The sequence below is a fragment of the Nesoenas mayeri genome (genome assembly GCF_963082525.1).
Source record: "Nesoenas mayeri genome assembly, chromosome: 1".
Taxonomy (NCBI): domain Eukaryota; kingdom Metazoa; phylum Chordata; class Aves; order Columbiformes; family Columbidae; genus Nesoenas; species Nesoenas mayeri.
The window spans coordinates 45042956-45064295 of NC_137541.1; the positions used below are offsets into that span (position 1 = coordinate 45042956).

Here is a 21340-nt window from a genome sequence, read left to right on the forward strand (position 1 = left end):
CCTTGCTCTTAGAGTAACCAACAACATAAAACTTCCAAGATTAATAGTGCTCATGAGTTTGTGTTTCCTCATTACTAATGACATAAAGCAGTTTCCAACATTTGCAAGCAATATTTTTCCTTCCAAAAATCTCCCTGACAAAGGTTAATTAAAATGTTTGGCAGAGTTAAGCAGACATAAACCACACTCAGTTAAATACACATATGGATACAACACACAGAATACACAGTTACACAGTACCAAGGTCCTGAACATGCTTAAACAAGATGCTTTAACAAAATGCTGTTAACATGCTCAGGCTGAGCCTCCAGCCCACACCTCCCCTCAGGGCTTCTTTGCTACCCCCGCTGCACGATTTGCAGGGCTGCAAGTGGTATTACTTCACTTTCCAGCCTGCTCTTTTCTTGCCAGTTTGGTCACAGCTTTCTCTCCAAACATAATGCTGACACTGGCTCTCCCTGAGCTTTTGATAAGGTGATGATAATAAAACACACCCATGACAGCAAGCTGAGTGGGATGACTAGAAGCATCAAAAGAGATGCAGATGAAAGTTGGTAATTCAATAGGCATTCGAAGAAGAAATCAGGGCAAGATTTCTACTAGCGATACAACAGTGTTTGCTCCTCCAGATTTCGTCAGTGTCTGCTCTCATTCAAACTTCTACTCTGCAAAGACTGCAGGAGGCTTCCTGCCCGTGCTCCCTCACCTTGTGCCTCCTGTGGACTTCGCCCATGAGGAAGCCAGCCTGGACCTCACCATAATTCTCAGGGAGGTCCAAGGTGGTGTGAGCAGCTGCGGCTGCACTTGCTGGCATTGGGGGAAGAAAGGCTGACCTTGTAAAACCCTGCTCAGTGCCCTGAGCTCCTTGTTCCTCTTCTTTTTACCTTTGCCCTCTCACAAATGAGAATGACTTCCCAGGACTCTAGAAGCTGCATGTGTATAGCAAAACCTTGCCTCTTGGGTGGTTTGCTTGTGCACTGTGAAAGCGTAATCTAAAAGCAGGAACCCTGACTAAGCAGCTATGGAGGTGCTTGCAAGACTTCTTTTATGCCTGCAAAGCTCTGTCAGCATATTGCTATTTTGAATTAACTGCTTTTCTAATCGCTTATTTGTTTATGACAGCTGAAATTGCCTCACTGGATGCCAACACATATGAACTACTAAATGTTTGTTACATCTTACTTTGTGGTCCATCTTCTGTTTTGAAATAAACTGCCTACTAAACAAAATCAGTTTCCTTGTGTTTCTGGTAACATATATATGTGGATTTCGAGAAAGGGAAGTGGGCATGGGAGGAAATTTAGAAAATGCAAAAGGGAAAAAAGTCGAGGCTATTTTTGTCTTGTTTCTTTAATATGTGTGGCAATAGACCTACAGAAACTCCCTCTCCTGTCCAGGTTTATATGGACTTCTCTGTACGTGGCCCTGGTCCAGCTGGTTTATACAAAGCTCCTGAGTGTCACTGTGGATGACACTCCATGTCACATCCCGTCTTCTTCATGTTTTTCTTACATTCCCATCTCAGGGTCTCAACTGGATGGGACAGCTGGGGCAGTGGGATGCTCTCAGGAGGCCCATGGGCTTTGCCACCAGCAGGTAAGGCCATGGAAAGCACCTGTTGGTTTTGCACTGTACCTCAAGCCTTGAGTTCCCCCTGTGCCTGCAGCTCCTGGTGTGCTGCTCCCACAGCTGTGTGCACACAGGGTGCAGATGTGCTGTTTCAGGAACTGGGCATAAAGGTTAGGTTCTGCATTTGGCATTACATGTCTGTGGCTTCCGGCAATGTTTTGTCAAGAGCAATCGCCCTTGGTTGCCAAACTTTGCTATTAAATTGGATCTTAACTCTTACTACACAGAGATAATTTTTCTTATGCATGTCCTCACTTGAGCGCTTGCTGCTGCGTTTGTGTGGTTGATGCAAGTTCACCTGCGGTACAGAATAGTTTGTTTTCAATGCCTGGGTCAGGGTGTCAAATTCATCTTACTGAAACTGTCTGAGGGGACAAAGCCAGGGCTGGAGCAGGATCCCCTAGGCCCCCCGTGCTGAACGCCAGGCACACACAGCCCCTCACAGCCAGGGTGCCTTGGCCTCTTGTCTTGGATACTAATTCCTCACCCCTTTTACATGTGATCAGTGGCAGGGATCTTTCCTGACTTGGAGAAAGAGAAATATGGGCAGTTGCAATTACTGCTCAGCATCTGCTGTCCCCCCACAGAAGAGAGGAGATCTCTTTTGGTATCCTTGTGTTAAAACGTTAATCAATAAATAAATAATGCCTTTTGCCAGAAGGATTGAAAAAAAAAGGAGAGGGGTGAGTGTGCAGTGCCTAAAAAAGTCTTTCCTAGGATACTAAGTGAATGCAAGCAGGGGTGCTGGAGCCTCACAGTTTTTCAATGCACTGAGCTGGTGCAGCCGGCAACACCGACCTGCTGGCTGGACACACAGGCTCAGGCTGGGATTTGGTACAACCCTGGAGCTTCCCAGGCTCTGAAGTTCTTGCTTGGAGGATAAGAATGTGTTACCGCCAGCCAGAAGACTGTCATCAACCTCCCACCTTCTCTTATGCACCGTGTCCACTTGACCTGTCCTTCCCAGTGTTTCCACCTCACAGGTTTTGGTGAGGTTGTTTTTTTCCCATCTTGGTTTAAGAGAAAAGGTGAATGTTTTTGGATGGCTTAATTACCTGCCCTGTTCAGCTGTTTGATCCATTTAAATATGAAAATACTTTCCCCACTCACTCTTTCAGTCAGGCAGCTAAGCTTGTAAAACCCTGCTGGCCACCAGCTGCCTCAGGCCTGAAGCAGGTAGGCAACCAGGCAACGGCCATGTTATTTTCCTGGTTTTAAACCATTATATTTTTCCAGCGGCTGTCTGGCAGCGGCTTTGACTTCACGAAGTGCTTTTTGCCTTCGAGGTGAGAACCACACGGGGGAGGATAACAGCAAAACGAAAAGTTTGCGTACCTCCCCGTCGGGGAATCGAACCCCGGTCTCCCGCGTGACAGGCGGGGATACTTACCACTATACTAACGAGGAACAGTACAATTACCGTTACCTTACCGGCCACCAGATGGTTTCTCCAGACTCAGCCCGGTTGCGCGCCGGCCCCGCCCCTCGAGTTTCCCGGCGCCCCCCGCGCCGCCTTCCCCGCAGTGCACCGCGGGGGTTGTAGTTCCCCGCGCTTCCCGGGGAGGCCCGAACTACGCCTCCCATGGGCGGCCGCGCGGGCCCTCCTCCCCCAATCCCGGCAGTGGGCGGGGCGGCCGCGGCGTTACTCGGGGCCGCGCGGCGGCGGGGCAGACGGCGCGCGAGCCATGGCGGCGGAGGAAGACCCGTGCTCCTTCGCATCGCCGTCCCGCTGCCTCACGCGGCACCTCTACCTGCGCTGCCGCGTGGACTTCGGCACGCAGGCGCTGCGGGGCACGGCGGCCTTCACCGCGCGCGCCGAGGGCGAGGCGCTGCGTTGCCTGGTAAGCGCGCGGTGGGCGGCTGGTGAGGGGCGACCCCGGAGCCGCGGCTGAGGGAAGGGGGGGTGTCGGCGTCTGTGCCCGGGAACGCTCCGTCTCCTCCTGCCTCGGCGTCGCTTTCCCTCAGACGTCTCCCCCCGGTCCTGCCTTCCCTCACGCTGCAGTGGAGGAGTGGGGCATCTCCCTTATGAGGAAAGGCTGAGGGAGCTGGGGCTCTTTAGCTTGGAGAAGAGGAGACTGAGGGGTGACCTCATTAATGTTTATAAATATGTAAAGAGTGAGTGTCACGAGGATGGAGCCAGGCTCTTCTCGGTGGCAACTAATGGTAGGACAAGGGGCAATGGGTGCAAACTGGAGCACAGGAGGTTCCATTTAAATATGAGAAGAAACTTCTTCTCAGTGAGGGTGACAGAGCACTGGAACAGGCTGCCCAGGGAGGTTGTGGAGTCTCCTTCTCTGGAGACATTCAAAACCCACCTGGACAGATTCCTGTGTAACCTCATCTGGGTGTTCCTGCTCCAGCAGGGGCATTGGACTAGATGATCTTTTGAGGTCCCTTCCAATCTCTAACATTCTGTGATACAGCTGCTGTCAGCTGCCACCTCAGCCTCCTCTGCCCCTTTGGCCTGCTCTGTCCATGCTCTCCTGTGGCCCTGGCGTGCCCATCACCCCTGGCTGACAGCGCCTCACTGCCCCTGGGCATCCCGGGCTTGTTGCGCTTCAAGCCAGCGCTGTGTGTAAGGGAAGGGCAGAAACAGGTGTTTTCCTGTTAAAATGGTGAAGAGCCTGTTGCCAAAAAGAATCATAGAATCATTTCAGTTAGAAGAGACTCTCAGGATCATAGAGTCTGACCATAACAGATGGGAACCATAAAGATGGCAATAAACCAGTGAAAAGCTGTGCCTATAACCTTTTCTCCTGTGTTTATAGCATGCCAGCTACTTTCTTGGTTAGCTATGCACATAAATGTATACACCTCTTTATATTTCCTTTACATGCAAAGTGAAGTTTGGGGTTTGTGGTGTTTTTCTTTCAAGCTGGCTTCATCAAATCCTTTTGTGATTGGCAGGAAGAAATCCATCCTGTTAATAGTGAAGATCAGAACTTCCATCATGCTGCGCATGGGAGTGCTGCAGTATTTCATTCATCTTCTGTTGTTCGAAAGTCCTGATTCACAGTGGCAAGTTCCAGGATGGAAGCCTTGACAGGGGCCATTCTGTTATTCTCCTTATTTCATAGTAGCCCTGTGGAGACTTTTGCCTTTGTAGTTTACTTAGTAAACTCTTGTATCCACTTTTGCAATCAGAAGCTGGTTTTCTTCTTCTTCTCACTCCAGTTTTGTGAGTTCAGTGCTGCTCTCTTAAAATGGTTTGTGCTGCTCAACATAGTTGCTCAGTTTTTCTGGTTTTTCTTAGTAAATACTTTTTCCTTCAGAGAGACTTGCGTTTAAGATTTGATGAGTGCTACGTTAATTGTTACACTATTTAGCAAGTATGTAATATGTTCTTCATTACAGGTCTTGGATACAAGAGACCTACAGGTATTTAAAGTGACTGTAAATGGACAGGATGCAAAATTTGTTTTTGGAGAAAAGCACAGTTTCAAGGGGGCACCCCTGGAAATCACGCTGCCTTTTGAACTAAGAAGGTATACACTTCTGCCTATTCCTTTTGGTGTTTCCAAAATGCACTGTGTAAGCTGTTTGTCTGCCTGCGAGGTTGTTATGTAGAACTTGCAAAGGGAATTGTAAATTACGGTGTTGCATTTGTTTCATATGTGACCTAGTAGTTGAATTTAATATTTGGTTTCATTAGGCAGCCAAAACTTTGGGAGTCTTTTTACCAGTTTCCAAGTCAAATGTCATGTACAAAACTACTTGCTAAAGTAAGTAGTGAAATGTGTAATGTATCACAATTTTTCCAGTGCTTCTCATCAGTAATATTCTTTCTGCTTCAACAGCCTGAATTTTGTCATGTTCAGAATTGCTACAGTATGGCACATATGAAGTCGAAGACCCTATTTTCCTTTTTCTGTAGAACTGCAGGTTACCACTGTGATTAGATAGTGTAGTCAATACAATTAAACTTATTATTTGAAAATGTGTTTTTAAGTCCAAGTCCCTAAAAACTGCAACTTGACTTTTGGCAACATGATGAGGAATTAATTTAAACATAATCTACCTCTTAAGTTGCATGGAATAAGAAGATGTTGCCGAATTTTTTGGCAGTTTGCTTTGTATGTTTTTCCTCCATGGTATCTCACATGCCAAAGCTGAAAGCTGTAATTGTATATGGAGATTCCCTTGTTTGAATAAAGTTGTATACTAAGTTGCTTTTTATTGTTTTGCTTTCAGAACTGGTTAGTGCCTTTACAAAGTCATGTCTGGTTTGTAATTTTTATGTCTTTTTTTTTTTTTCTTCTCTGAGTTATTGCAGTTTAGAAACACACACAATGTGGAAGAGAAAGGAATGTCATACAATAGCCATCCCTTCTGCAGAAACACTTTTGATCTGATATGAAACTGAACAAATGAAATGCTTAAATAGACCGCAGCAGAAACATAGGCCTGTTTCTTTTGTTTGACTTTCAGCTTTTTTTTTAATTGCTAGATTTCCTTGTAAGAAAAAAAAAAAAAGCAACAGAGAGGGAGTTATGAGCTGTAATTGTAAGAATTTATAATCTTGTGTGAGATACAATCCCCCATCTAAATCCTAATAAAACAGCAATAGGAAAGGGTAGGAGTTACAACTGAGAGTTGGACTGTTCAGCATGCAATGTGCCTTATGGTGATACAAATTATTTTCTCTTTTCATGTCAAATATGTACTTTGGAATATTGGTTGTAAACCAGATATGTATACCTGGTTACCTTATCTAGGAGCCAACTCCTCTGATCAGCTGAAGTTCGTTCAGATTTATGGTTAGATTGTTAATTCCAGAGAGTTGCATGTATAAGCTGGAACGTTGCGATAACAGAAGTGAGTGCTTCTGTGTGCTTTTCATGCCAGTGATGGTTTTGATACGTTTTTAAAAAACAAGAGTATGAATGCATCAGGTTTGTGTGTGCTTGTTTGTTACCAGGCAGGCACTTGTCTGGCACAGAGCTGTTAGTTTTTCCTTTACAGCAGTTGTAAAACCCTGAATGAAATTTGAACATTTTTAATTTTTCTTGTTACCTTACTGTTAATAGGGTTTTCCAGTAATTGCTATTTTCAGTATTTTTTTCTGTTTAAGGATCATGCTTATAGAACATAACATTAACTGCAAAAATATTTTTTTTTAATTTACAGAATACACAAATCTTATATTATTAAGGCACATATTGTCTTATATAGGCTTTATTCACTTTTGCCTATTCCAGTAGGTCTTTTTATATTTAATGTGTACCATGTTAGATAGTTGTGACAAAACTGTATGTATGTGGCTGGTCCATTAGTTTAAAGAACAAGTCCGTGTTCTCCTTGAAGAGAGAAGAGGAAAAGTTTCTGCTTAGTTAAAACAGTAATAAAGTGTCTTAGAATGTTAAAATTGAAATAAGCCAGCTATTTTTTACAAGCATAATTGAAAAGGAGAAGTTGATTTTAATATGCTACTTGTTCTTATTTTTAATGCTTTTGAGACAATGCTGCAGACCTATTTTCTGGAAATCTTTATGGATGAATTTTGTTAGCAATCGAGAGTTGTGTCAAAACAGTCTGACTTTATTTTCTATTACACAGGGGACAAGAAGCAATTATTGAAATCTCCTTCGAAAGCTCTCCAAAGTCTTCAGCTCTCCAATGGTTTACTCCAGAGCAAACTTCTGGAAAGAAACACCCATATCTCTTCAGCCAGTGTCAGGTTGAGTGGACTATTTTTTTTTTTTTTTCCAAACTTGTTGTTTACATATCGTAATAATTCCCTCTGGTTTCCAAAGAACTGGAGAAAAAGGCAGGTAGAGGAAAATACACAATTAGAAGTTATGGGTTACTGTGTGTCAGAGGTCCTAAATGGAAACAATAAATCAGGGTATTGCTGAAATTTTATGATATGTTTGCAATTTAATAATTCCAGAACTGCTTTACCCTCTCCAGTATTCTTGTTGAAGAACATGCAGTCCTTTGCAATCAATATACGTGGCTATTGATCTTCCTTACCTGCCGTTATTTTAGAAAAGCCTTAACTATGAAAACTGCTATAAGTGATAGGATGTATTGGTTTGTAGATAATGAATTCTCTGAAGGAGCTGTATAAATATCCAATGTAATATACTAGTTGGATTTATTCCTAGTCTTTTGCATTAGAAAGATTGTTATGTTTTATCCTTTTTGGTTTTATTTCCTCTCCAGGCTACCCACTGCAGAGCCATCTTTCCATGCCAAGATACACCTGCTGTGAAACTAACCTACTATGCAGAGGTAGATGAACCTAAGTCACCTGTGTCTAAATAAACTAAATGGCTGAAATTTTATTTTTATGTAGCTGCTGACATGTGGCCTAAAATAAAAACAAAGTATATTGACTTTTAGCTTAATGTGCCAAAAGTGGCACTTCTCTAGCTTTGCCATTTTCTTTTAGATATCTGTAATCTCTTATTTTCATGTAGGTGTATCTTTATTTCCAAAAGACAAAAAAAAAATAAGTGCTGTAGTAGAAAGAAATACGTTCTTAAATCGGGAAAATCTGACAGTAAAACAACAAAGAGTGCTGTAAAGTAAAAATACTTGAAATGACTCTAATCTGTGCCTTAAGTAATATATTTTGGTGCATAGCTGGGGGATCTTTGGGGTCCTGGCATAAATAGTCTGATTGTTTTAAGGAAGCAAAAAACAAGTTGTGCAATGTGACATTATAACTCAGTACTCTAACAGTAGTTTAAAAGTTTTGCTTTCTTCAGAGGTAGTCCTTCTGGTTAATTAATTATTGCCAGCCTTTAAGACAAAATTTTCTATATGCCTTGTATTCTACTTGAGGGGGAGCACTTAACAACAGAACAAATCTGGGCTACTCTTTTTGCTGTTGTGGCTTGTAGTATATTGTATAATCCTGTGTGCTACTGGAGTTCCTCACAGTCCGATAACCTTTCAGATATCCGTTCCTAAAGAGTTGGTGGCTCTTATGAGCGCAAATCGTGAGGGAGAGATGCCCGACCCAGAGGACAGCAGTCGGAAGATATATCTCTTCAGTCAGAATGTAAGTGCTCCAAGCTAGTAAACAGGTGCCTAAGGTCTTATTCTGAACTCCTGCAGTTCACAAGCACTTCAGATATGGTTTTGTTATCACGATAAATCACAGGACTTACGATGGACCTTTGTCACTAGAAATATGAGGTATTATGAATCTCCAGGTCTGAAAAGTCAACCTGTTGGTGCTGGTGATGTTCACTTCTTGTTTTGGCGTTGCCAGAAAAGCCAAATTTGAGTTTTGAAAATGTTTAGTATACTCAAAGCTAGTACTGTCAAAACCTTTCCTGTCTGCACTGATTCTTGGGAGATAATGTGTGGACTTGAATAACATGGGAGCGAGTTTTGAAAAACAGCTTACCGAGCTTACCAAGATCTTAGCAGTGAAGCTGTACATTTGGACTGATTTTAACTTGAAGTTAAGCAAATTCTGACAACAGAGGTTAAAAGTTACTGTTCTCAGGATGAAGTTTTATTAAGTAGTTCAGCTAGTTTAATGATTGCACTGCTCCTAAAGTGACAGTCTCAATATACTGTCCTAGCTTTTTTTGTTCTCGCAGCTTTTTGGGTTACAGTTCTGATGTTTATAGGATCTCTTGGTGATGCTAGTTCATTTTGCTGAACAAGCAGATAAAAATTAACCTAAGTTTAAAAAAGAAATTTGTTTTAGCAAGCTGATCTGGGCTGCTGAGTGTCTGAATAAATGCAAGGAGGAATGGAATTGTGTGACTATGGGAGAGAGGAGGGGAACTTACTCTGAGCTGCAGCAGCTGTTGGGTTGATTTGGCTGCTGCATGAAACCTGAGAGGGGTGGTAGGGGAGAGAGAAAAAAAAATTGTCACCTTATTTCTGAGTTCTTTGATATGTGGTGTTCTGCCTCCTCTGGAGAGCCAAAACATTTGCCACTCTCAGTCTTGTGTTTAAGGCTTCTATGTGGTATGTTGTCCAGAGCTGTATGTTATCTGGAAATACACTGTTGATAAGTTGGGTGAACCTGTACAAGGAATAATATTTAATCTAATTGAAATTATACCACACTTTCTCGTATAGAAAACCATTAATTTGTTAGAAAAGCCATGTGTTTCATTAAACAAAAAAAGTCAAATGCATTAAGCACAAAATATAGAAATGAAAAAAGACAAATGCATTAAAAAAGACATACGTGTCATCCAACAGACAAAACCATGAGACTGACTTGCTAGAAAAGGCATGTGCTTCATTAGATGAAGGAGATAAATGGAGCAAACTTTTGGATGTGTATGTGTGTAGGGCTTACCTAAAACCACTTTTTTTTCTGCTCCTGCATGGCCAGGCTGGTAAGAAGTGCAGTGGAGAGCAGCTTCTGTAAAAATGAATTTACAACCCAACAAGCATTGGGATTTGAATTCATTTCAAAATTTCAGATTATCAAATTGGGCATTAAAATGTAGGGATATATTGACAAACTTTTAATAACATGTCTATAACACAAGTCAACGGATGTAAATCTTTTCAGTTGTGTGTTCTGTGGATTAATATGTAAAATTAAACCACATATGATGTGTATTTGAATGAGTGCTGTTGAAATGGTGCTGGCTTGGGGATGATAAATGGTGGAATAAAATTTTTTGAAATGTTGTCTTGGAGTAGTTATGCTTTAAAGTAATACTAATTTAACATTCTTTAGTCAGATAAAATGGAACTCTTATGGGGATGGCTGTACTATCCCTTTCTGTTTCCAGAGCACTGGGAGAAAGCAGTTCTCTGTAAAGATACTTTGGATTTTTTTTTTTCATTAAAGTAACAAATATTTAGAATTTATTTTCATTCCAATTATGGAAACTAAATTTATATGTTTTGATTTTTTGCTGAAATTTTGTATCCATAAATATTCTTGTTTACTTGAATTCATTAAAGCTCTTCTTTCTGTGTGATACAACTGCCTGTTATCTGAGCATCATCTCTTAAATTCTCCTTCCATAGAATTTAATGGAACTGGAATGAATATGGAAAACTGTCTTTCTTTTGAACAGTAACCAAACCAGTGGCATTTTTGTATGCTCTTATATATGCAGGTTTTTTTCAGAGATGATGCTTACAGTTTTGTGGCCTTTGCATGGAACAACTACTACTTGTAGATACAGGAATGTCATTTGGGGAGAAAAAACAATGCCTTTATTTTAACATATGGCAGGAAAATGGAGGAAATGTGCATGCTTCTTTATTTATACACCTTTGTTTTCCTTTAAGTGAATCAATTGTGTTGATAGCTCGCATTACAAATAAGATTTATTTTTTTCTCATGTTCTCCATTAGGTTCCCATACCTTGCTATTTGATTGCTTTAGTGGTTGGAGCTTTAGAACACAGGTGAGTGAATCTGTACCAAGTATAAACATTAATAATCATAATAAATCTTTAGAGTTATCTCTTATTTTGTGTTGCTTGGTATTGTTTCTAGTTTTAAAAGGTATTAGGGGTTCAATAAATCAGTTTATTTGCATCAAACTGCAGGAATCGTGATTCACTCTTGCATTTTTTTTTCTATAGAATGTATTTTGCCATAAGTTAAAGAAACACCATGAAGAGTTTGGGATTTATTCGAACTACTTAAGGATGTTTTCTAGCTTAGGGGATAGTATCTTTTTCCTTCAGTAACAGATAAGCTTTGTCATGTTCAAAAGGTATAACATGATAGCTTCAGCCTCGTTGTTCATCTGCACAAGGACGTGTTAATCTAGCCCATAATAATGCTTTTATATTAGAACTTTACAGCATTCTGAAATCTGTAGATGTGCTTCCTATTTGTTTGTTCTGAACGGTGGACGCATGGTTTGTTTTTTCTAAAGTTTTACTTTAGCAGTGGAGAGTGAAAAGAGAGGAAGAGTCTCTAATGAGTTTCTTCAGCAATGTGGGTTGCTCACGAGCACAGTTAAACAGTTTCCCATGGACTTTTTTCCAGTTCATAGTGTCTTAGTGGCATTTTTACTTTCAACAGAAAGATTGGCCCAAGGACACTGGTGTGGGCTGAGAAGGAGCTAGTGGATAAATCAGCCTATGAATTTGCTGAGGTGGGTAACTGACAAAAAATGTTTTGTAAACTGACTTTTTCATGTAGTATTGGAAAAGGAACAGACTGTAGTTCAGTGTTTTGTTTATCTATAGTCCTTCTTTCCCTACTTCAACCCCCTCCAAAAAGCTGTTCTTCTGTCCCAACACAAAACTACCACTGAATGTGAATATTGATAGTGTCTTATACTCGTTTTGCATGGGGGACATCCCAAGGTGAAAGAGAAGGAAATGTGGGATTAATAGCTTATAACTTGTTCAGTTTCTTTAGTCAGAGGTCATGTTAGAAACTAGTATGAATTCTTGTTCCAGGCTGAAGCTATGCTGAAAGTAGCAGAAGATTTAGCAGGACCTTATGTATGGGGACAGTATGATTTGTTAGTCTTGCCACCTTCTTTTCCTTACGGTGGTATGGAGAATCCTTGTCTTACTTTTGTAACTCCAACACTTTTGGTAAGTAACACTGATAAAATTCAGCTTTTCCTTAGGGCTTCCTAATCCGTCAAGTGAAGGATATCAATCCCTAAATTGGATTAATCTTCACCCTAGAAAGAACTCTAAATGTTCTTGCCTCCTTTGGAGTTTCAAATCATACATGAAACTGTATTAAGTGGTATATTTTGAGGTTTACTTAAACTGACAGCTGCCTTGTCTTTTTCTTTTTTTTTCAGGCAGGTGATCGATCTCTATCAAACGTAAGTGCAAAATAGCTTCATGTCCTCGAGTAGGACACAATTTGAAGTTGCATCTTACGTTCCTTTGTAATAGATACCTGAAAACTTGGTCTCATGTTCATTGGGGGAATTAAAAGTTAAGACAGTAACTCAAGAAGTCTGAGAAAGTGAGTTTTAGTTCTGAGTAAATGCTAGAAAACTGGAGACATATCTATACCTGTCTATGCACTAGAACTGACATTGTGTAGTTTTCTTTTAAAGTTAAAATTATCAGTATTATTTGAGTAAATTCTTTTTTTTCTGGAAATCTGACTACTGTGGATGTTGGTTTTTCTCATGTGTCTTTCTGCTAGACTGATGAAAAAAATTCCTTATCACAAGAATACTGAAATACTTGACACTGATACTTTTTAATCTATCTTGAATCATTATTCTTCTAGAGGTGACTGTTTTTCTTCCTTTTTGATATTTTAGAACATCTCAGCACTGCAGAAGTTGCTTAGTGACAAAGCAGTACTAGTCCATTACTTGGCATGGATCCAGTATTCTGAAATGTGATTTCATAAAGTACCTACACCGTGCTACCAGAGGAACTATTTTTGTTGATCAGTGTGGCTCTATGACTTGCGGGCTGGACATTCAAAATTATTTCTGGAGAAGATTTGGTAGGATAGTGTCAGTCCTCTAAATAAAATTTATATGGATAAGTTAAACAGAGCTGTTAATGCTAACTGGCTTTGAGAATGTAGTGTAGTAAATGAGATCCCCTTGGGATTTTTTTTTTTTTCTTTCTGTTGGGATTTTAATGTTCTTTTTCCAGAGGAGTATAAATGGTAGATCTGTCATTGTTTTCTGTGTTTTAGGTTATTGCTCATGAAATCTCTCACAGCTGGACAGGAAACTTGGTGACAAACAAAACATGGGAGCATTTTTGGTAGGTGCGATGTTCAATGCAGTATGTATCCTATTTTGAAATTAATCTGTGAAGAGACCAACTAATTTTGTTATGTCATTCTACCAGTGCTGATTTTATCAATATATTTCCAGGCTGAATGAGGGACATACTGTATACCTGGAACGCAGGATTGGTGGTCGGTTGTTTGGTGAGCAGTTCAGGCACTTCCAAGCCTTAGGAGGTTGGAGGGAACTGCAGAATACGGTAAATATTTTTAAAGTTACGCTAATTTTATGTTTAGGCATATATCTAAATAAAATAAAGCTGATTTTGTGTGTTTCCCACAAATAAGACTTCATAAAATCATAGAATCATTTTGGTTGAAAGAGACCCTCAGGATCATTGAATCCAACCATAACCTAACTCTAGCACTAAACCATGTCCCTAAGAACCTTGTCTAAATGCCTTTTCAACACTTCCAGGGATGGTGACTCAACCACTTCCCTCAGCAGCCTGTTCCAATGCCTGACAACCGTGAAGAAGTTTTTCCTAATATCCAATCTAAACCTCCTCTGCTGGAACTTGAGGCCATTTCTTCTTGTCCTATTACTTGCTATGTGAGAGAAGAGACCAACACCCTCCATGCTACAACCTCCTTTCCGGTAGTTGTAGACAGGGATAAGGTCTCCCCTCCGCCTCCTTTTCTTCAGGCTAAACAGCCCCAGTTCCCTCAGCTGCTCCTCATCATACTTGTGCTCCAGGCCCCTCACCATCTTTGTTGCCCTCCTCTGAACTATCTCTAGTATTTCAATGTCCTTAGGATGAGAGGCCCAAAACCGAACACAATATTCAAGGTGGCGACTCACCAGCACCGAGTACAGCGGCATGATCACTTCTCTAGTGCTGCTGGCCACACTATTCCTGATACAAGCCAGGATGCTGTTGGCCTTTCCGTTCACCTGGGCACACTGCTGGCTCATATTCAGCCAGCTGTCAATCAATACCACCAGATCATTTTCCCTCAAACAGCTTTCCAGCCACTCTTCCCTGACCCTTTAGCGCTACCTGGGGTTGTTGTGACCCAAGTGCAAGACCTGGCACTTGGCCTTGTTGAACCTCATACAATTGCCCACAGCCCATTGATCCAGCTGGTCCAGATCCCTCTGTATTGCCATCCTATTCTCCAGCAGATCAACACTCCCACCCAATTTGGTGTCATCTGTGAACTTACTGAGGGTCCACTCAATCCCCTCATCCAGATCATTGATAGAAATTAAACAGAACTGGCCCCAATACTGAGCCCTGGTGACCAGCACTCATGACCGGCCACCAACTGGATTTGTCTAGTTAGCTTTTGTAACACTTTCTTATTAGGCAAAGGACAAGGTGTGTGATCTCTTTTGAAGATAATAGCTTAATGTGCTCTGAGATAAAGCTTTTTGAACTGTTCTAAGCTGTTCTGTAAGGATGAACATATTTATAGTCTCCCAGTTGTTCTGGGTATGGCTAAATGGCAATATTACCTGTTAGCATCCTGGTAAGTTTGTTAAAATTATCTGCAAGCATGACCAGCAGAATTTCCAATGCCTCATGCAACTAACTGATTTTTTTTTTCCTGGTACTGTGTGATAATTGAGGATATTCTTAATCTGTTTGCTGTCTATGAGGTTTGTTTAGTTTTGTGTTTAGGCAGCATAGTTAAACTGTAGTTTTTCAGATTTCCAACCTGTGATATTTCCAGCCCTTATTCAGTTTGGTGGTGCAACTTACCAGATTTACTATGAATATTTCCTCATTGTATTTTATGCTTTATGCCACCCATTCATATCAAGTAGTTTAGGTTTTTAATAAAGGGATAAATATAGCTTATCAGGTATTTGTCATTGTGACAGACATGACAGTAATTAACCGCTTTGAGACAGCTGGAGCACAGGGTGATTGATTTTAATGTCTTTCTGCTTGATATGTGCTCAGACATTGATAAAATGAGAAAATAAGTTTAGTAGACTACCTTTTGTGCAGATTCAGATCTTCCAGAATAAGAACGAGAAATAATGCTTTGAAATGAGGCCATCTTAGTTTTGGATGGATTATACCTTAATAAATAGGATTAGTAGTGATTTCCAAGAGTGCTGGTTTTCCTAGATGAATATATTCTCTTGTGTCTTTGTCACAGATAAATACTCTTGGAGATAAAAATCCTGTAACTAACCTTGTTCCTAATCTGCATGGAGTAGATCCTGATGCTGCCTATTCATCTGTTCCATATGAGAAAGGCTTTGCTTTGCTTTTTTACCTTGAACAACTTCTTGGAGGACCAGGTAAGTAAGTGCTAGTCAGACTTTATATATCCTTGTTTCCCATTTTAAATTCAAACACTGAAACAATTTGGTTTTTAACTGTTAGATGTCTTCACCGGCTTCTTGAAGGCTTACATTCAGCAGTTTGCTTATAAGAGCATAATAACCGAGGACTGGAAGAAGTTTCTGTACTCCTACTTCAAGGACAAGGTTGGGTAGTATTTCAAACTAATTGCTTGAAACCTTTTAGTTGTGTGAAACTATGGCATCGCTAAGGAACTAGTTCTTTATCTTTCTCTTCTTTATTTCAAGTTCTTAATATGATATATGGGTTATGAAGATGGGTTTGCATTATGATGCATTTTTTTATTCCCTAGAAGGGAATATTTTGTTTTGAAGTAATTGGTTATTCGGAGGGATGTTTAAAAAAAAATAATAATAATTGAAACTAGTTTTTGTAGGATATGCTTTTCTCTAAAAATAACATTTAAAATTGAGGGAGAATTTGTGTTGCTTTGTAGGTAGATGTTCTTGATAAAGTTGATTGGAATGCCTGGTTTCATGCTCCAGGAATGCCACCAGTGAAGCCTACGTAAGCTGTGTTCTTTCATCATTCATCTTTTCCTTTTCCAGATGGCACACAATTTTCCGAACAGTTGTGAAGCAGTTTGTAAACAAAGTGAAAGTCTTCCCACAAAAGTTTTATTAGAAAATGTCTTAGTACTATGTAGAATTTGATATATGTACATATAGGATAAAAAAAAATGACACTGTTAATATTTTCAATTTTTTATTCTGGTAGAAATTTATTTTGCTTTGAAAGTTGCCAGGAAAGATTCTTTTTTTCTGACAGTTTGCTACAAAAATAGTCTCTTCCCAGCTGTAAGCTATAATATATGTATGAGCGTATATGCTCAGAAGTTTTGATCATTTTAAGAATGTTTAGGATCAAGGGGTAGTGTCACCTATGCACAAGAATATTGAAATACTTGACACCGATACTTTTTATATATTTCATTATAATAGATCTTTTATAAGTTGTGTTGCAATATTGAGTTTGAGCGTACAAACAGCTGTGGAGCCATTTGAAATTATTTTTAAGCATTCTTATAAAAGTATTATAGGAGCTTTTTGTGTTTCCAAAGTGTGATCTTTGTTTTTAATATTTGACAGGTATGATATGACACTATCAAATGCTTGTGTTGCCTTGAGCCAAAGATGGATCCAGGTGAGTGGTTAAAGAATGCTGAAGTGTCTGTATCTTGAAAAGCTAGCTTTCTTTATACAAAGTGAGCCATTTTCTTCTGAAATGTATAATTTGCTGAGACAGAATCTGTTTATGGTAGAATATGGCTGCCAAGGGTTTTGTTTTGTGGAGTAGCCTTTCATTGTAGAGTCTCTGGATTTGCTGTGACTTCTGTACACGAAGTGCTGTGCATACTTCAGGAAGGCACACACACAGAGCCAGAATTTTGTTATATGGATGTAGTAACTAAACTAAGAATATTCTTATATCCTTTATGAAACTGTGATATTATGACTTGATTTAAAAATGAATGCCAAGGTATCTCTACCGATTATGTTGTATTAGCAGTAATTTCCCTTACATTATACAGGAGCCTAGTATGCATTTCTCATCAAAAAACAAAATACATAAATCGTAATAACTAGCTAATACCATACAATTCTCTCATAATTTTAGCCATAAAACTCATACACCTACTGAGTTCAGCATAGCTTCCTTTTGTTGACTCTGTGGCTTTTCACTACACTTGTATGTTACCTTCAACTTTCTTCTTCAGTATTACTTTACATATAAAAAGTATTTGATTTTTCACTTAACAGAATGACAGTGGAGGTAGAAGGATCAATGGAGATAAATCAAGTGAAAGTTGAGGAGTACCAAATGTCAGACAGTAGCTTAAGTCCCTCCCTTCCCATTCTGGTAACATCCTGCACGAGTACAAATCAGGACATTTTTATGTAGAATGGCCCAATAGTAAATGCAGATATCCAAACAAAAAATTACACCTGATTGTACTTTGAAATACCTATTAAAAACTTAAGTAACCATTCTCTTTTAGGCAAAAGAGTGTGACTTGGGCTCATTCAGCTCAGCAGACCTGAAGGAAATGTCATCTCATCAGTTGATTGAGTTCCTGGCACAGTTACTTCTGGAGGTAAGTTCACATTTATGGTAACATGATTCAGGTATCAGAAAAACAGACACAGAAGCCCAGGTGTACTTTGGAATTAAATTGTCCATTTTCTTTTAAGTTTTGCTAAAATAAGTTGCTCTCACCGTACACAGTTACGAAAACATTCAGCTGTGCCTCCCTGATAATGTCTGGCTCTTCAGCTAATGAGCAACATGTAGAGTATTGTGGATTGAAAGGTAAAAACCAAAATCATAAGGTGCTTGAGTTTGTCTCTATTTGATGTAATAGCAAATAAGCTATAAATAGAATAAAAATACTTCCAGTTTTGAATGTTTTAGTAGTGCTGGATGTAGGAATTCACTGGCATTTATTCCTTATGCCTTCCCTAAAACTATGAGAAGGTGAAAGGAACAAATACAAGTATTTGTCATGATAAGCTTTTAATTCCTTTGTAGTGTAAATCTTGAATGAACCTGTTTATTTTTGAAGTATGTGTATGGAAGTGTTGCCTCTGGCTTATTCTGACTATGCAATTTCCTTTTTCAGGCCCCTCTTCCAGTGTCACATGTCAAACGAATGCAGGAAGTATATGACTTCAATGCTATAAACAATTCTGAAATAAGATTCAGGTTTGTTCTAGTCGGGGCATTTTTCTAATCTTAAATGCTTTCATAAAACAAACTGTCCTGCTTCATAAGTTGTCTGAGACAGACTGTTGTACAGAACTGGTGCAGGGGTTTGGAGGGGTGGTGTTGTTGGGGATTGTCGTGAAAGTGCATGTGCAATTATGCTTACCAGAGTGGTTATTCTGTTACTTATAAAACGGGTAAATGTAGTTTAGTAGAACAACTGGAAGTGAGCGGTTAATTAGCGCTGCTTTGTTTTCATCTGTCGTGCTAGCAAAGGAACCTGATGATCTGATAACTTATTTGGGGGGTGGTATTGGATAATGCAATAGCAAGCATCTCTGGTGCTCAAACATGCTTGCAAAATATTTTAAAAAATTTAGCCAGGAACAGGTCTCCTGGACTTACCTAATCAGTTCTGCTGATGTGCAGCGTTTTTTCAACACAACTTGGAACTTTTTGTTGTATTTTAATGCTTACTATCACAAAGTTTTTGTCTCCTCAAAAAAAAGTAAATATCAGTTTCTAAACAAGTAGGAAATGCTTCTAGCTCAATGGCGTGATTCTTGTGCCATCCTAATTTCTTCTGTTTTATATTTGTACATTGTGTTTACATGTTGCTTGTTAAAAAAAGGTATCGTTGAGGATGTAAGTAATCTTTGCAAGTACCTTGAAGTATTGCATGTTTTGTTGCCGTTACGTACTTAGATACATTTGCAATAGTGACAGTTATTCTGCCATAACTAACTTAGAGTTCCTTGTTTCTTATTAACAAAGCTAAGTATTTTAAGCATATAGTAAAGTTTCTACTTCTTGTAACAAGGTCAATTTCTTCTTATTTTTAAAACAAAAGAAGCACATCCCAGTTGCTGTTGATATTTTCTTTGGAATTTTTGTTGTGGTTTTATTTTTTAATCACTTGGTCAAAAGTGACAAGTGCTGTATCATTTGGCTCTAATTCTGAGTGGTTTAATAGAACACTACTATAATATAAAAGAAATACTTAGCTACAGAAAATAATCAGACCATTTTGGAGGAAATTTGAAGCATTTTTTTCTTATTTAATAGAAAAGTCCACTTTTGTAATGTGCTAGTCAGACACTAAATACTTTATGTTGAATTTAGCTAGAAACCCATTCCCATGATAACACAGCACTTCCTAGGGTATTTATGGGAACAGGATCATAACTAACCACTGCAATTGAAAATAAATGTATAATTTTTTTTTCTTTTTCAGATGGTTGCGCCTGTGCATCAGGTCCAAGTGGGAAGAAGCTATTCCTCTGGCTCTAAAAATGGCAACAGATCAGGGCAGGATGAAGTTTACTCGACCTTTGTTCAGGTAAAAGTAATCTCCAAACTGTAGGAGCTCAGGCTGTTGGCATTTTTAGTACAACGGAATGTATAATACTTGCCATTCGTTATGCTTCAGAGTTATATAATACAGAATTTTCTGCATACTGTGAAAAAGCTTACCTTCGGAGCTGCTTTCCACTTGCTGACTTTTTTTTAATAATCTCTCAGTGTGTACCTTAATGTGAGGCTTTCAAGGGAAAAGTAAAACTTTGAGAAAATCCCCATTGTGCTGTTTTCATAGAGTTTTGTAATGGTGTGGGGTTTTTTTATTTTTCTCTCCTCTTTCTTTTCCAGGGACCTTTACAATTTTGACAAGTCTCGAGATCTGGCTGTCAAGACATATCTGGAGCATAGAGCCTCAATGCACCCAGTCACTTCAATGCTTGTGGGCAAAGACTTGAAACAAGATCAGTGACAAAGTTATGGATTTCTTTGGAATTTTCTTCTTACTGAAAGAAGAGACTGATTCCACAAACTGCTGATATGTGTGCTTGATTATGCCCTTAAATGCTCTGCTGCTTTGGTACTAATTTAGCTTAAATTGAACTTTCCAGATCAGGTTCAGTACTTTCTATTTTGCACTTCCAAGTAAAACAGCAAAATTGCTAAATCTCTGAAATTGTCAGAATGGTTTTGTTACAAGCAATTTTTAGAACACACAGAAAAGCTCTTCTAAGATGTAACAACTTGTCAGTCATGGAATTCAAAAACATGGAAAATTAATTGGTGGATGCTATGGCTCTTTGTGCACAGCTTTCTTTTTCTAGCAACATGGTTGAAACTTCAAGTATCTGAAGACTAAAAAAATAAATCTTTTCATTGTCTACTTGTCTGACTGTTGATCTGTACGAAAAGTTTTCAAATAATAGTTTTGGTTTATTTGCTCTTCTTTGTGGTGGGAGAAGTTTTGCTGATGCTTTCAGGGGGACTACGAAGACCTGAGTGCATCCCAACATTCTGGTGTTAGGGCAGAATTTCCCTCTAGCCCTGTTTGTCATGGCTTTGTTCTATTACTCAATTATTTGCGTTAATTACAACATAATAGTTTTTAGTTATTCCTGTAGAATCCTATGCTGTGCACTAATAGTTGTCTGTCTGAAATAGGTTCGTGTTTTCTTTTTTTAGCAAACTTGGGAATTTTGCCAAATTTCAGGTTTAATATCTTGCTATGCTTTTAGTAACCTGAATTATTTCAACCCATTACATATTTTCGAAGATTCTAATTATTGCAGGAGTACTAAAGCCCAAGTCTTTCCTTCTCCCATTTGACTTTTTTAATATTTGCATTTTTTATAACCAATTCTAGGCACTACCACTTAGGCTAATGTAACAACTTTGAAATAAAGTGTGTTTCTTTCAATTGCGGCAGCGTTTCAAGTTGATGGTTTAGGTGACACTTGTGAATACTGCCATCCACAGGTGATTTTTTTGAAGTGAGTTTAAGAAGAACTGCATAAATTAAATCTTTTGAGGTAGAAGTTACCCCCCTATTAAGGAGTAACAAAAAAAAGTGTGCTGTTTTAGAGGAAGATGCCCAATCTAGGTTATGACAAAAGGTTTGGATTTAGTAATAGCGCACAGAGTAGGAGTGGAGAGTCTGTCAGTCAATTTATTTCTGATCCCAATCAGTACAAGCTTTCAAGTAGATGAAGTTA

General features: G+C 39.2%; 1 protein-coding gene across 2 annotated transcripts; it reads left to right on the top strand.

Annotated features, from left to right (window-relative positions):
• The first annotated feature begins 3274 nt into the window (after positions 1-3274).
• On the top strand, positions 3275-20509 carry LTA4H (leukotriene A4 hydrolase). Of its 2 annotated transcripts, XM_080363584.1 has the most exons (19): positions 3275-3470; positions 4984-5114; positions 7186-7306; positions 7795-7863; positions 8534-8638; positions 10924-10976; positions 11605-11677; positions 11988-12128; positions 12347-12370; positions 13213-13283; positions 13397-13508; positions 15421-15565; positions 15651-15754; positions 16066-16136; positions 16718-16772; positions 17629-17724; positions 18250-18332; positions 19567-19671; positions 19980-20509. In XM_080363584.1, the coding sequence occupies exons 1-19, from the start codon at positions 3315-3317 to the stop codon at positions 20098-20100; spliced, it is 1836 nt and encodes a 611-aa protein (XP_080219710.1). In that variant the 5' UTR covers positions 3275-3314; the 3' UTR covers positions 20101-20509. The 2 variants fall into 2 exon arrangements, with proteins under 2 accessions (XP_080219710.1, XP_080219711.1); XM_080363585.1 differs by lacking the exon at positions 11988-12128.
• The last annotated feature ends 831 nt before the right edge of the window (positions 20510-21340 follow it).

What these genes read in the sequence shown, in the direction of transcription:
- LTA4H (XM_080363584.1), top strand. Translation starts at nt 3,315, where the DNA reads ATGGCGGCGGAGGAAGACCCGTGCTCCTTCGCATCGCCGTCCCGCTGC. An exon ending in GTGATCGATCTCTATCAAAC is followed by an intron (nt 12,371 to 13,212) that starts GTAAGTGCAAAA and finishes TCTGTGTTTTAG; the next exon opens with GTTATTGCTCATGAAATCTC. An exon ending in AAAACATGGGAGCATTTTTG is followed by an intron (nt 13,284 to 13,396) that starts GTAGGTGCGATG and finishes ATATATTTCCAG; the next exon opens with GCTGAATGAGGGACATACTG.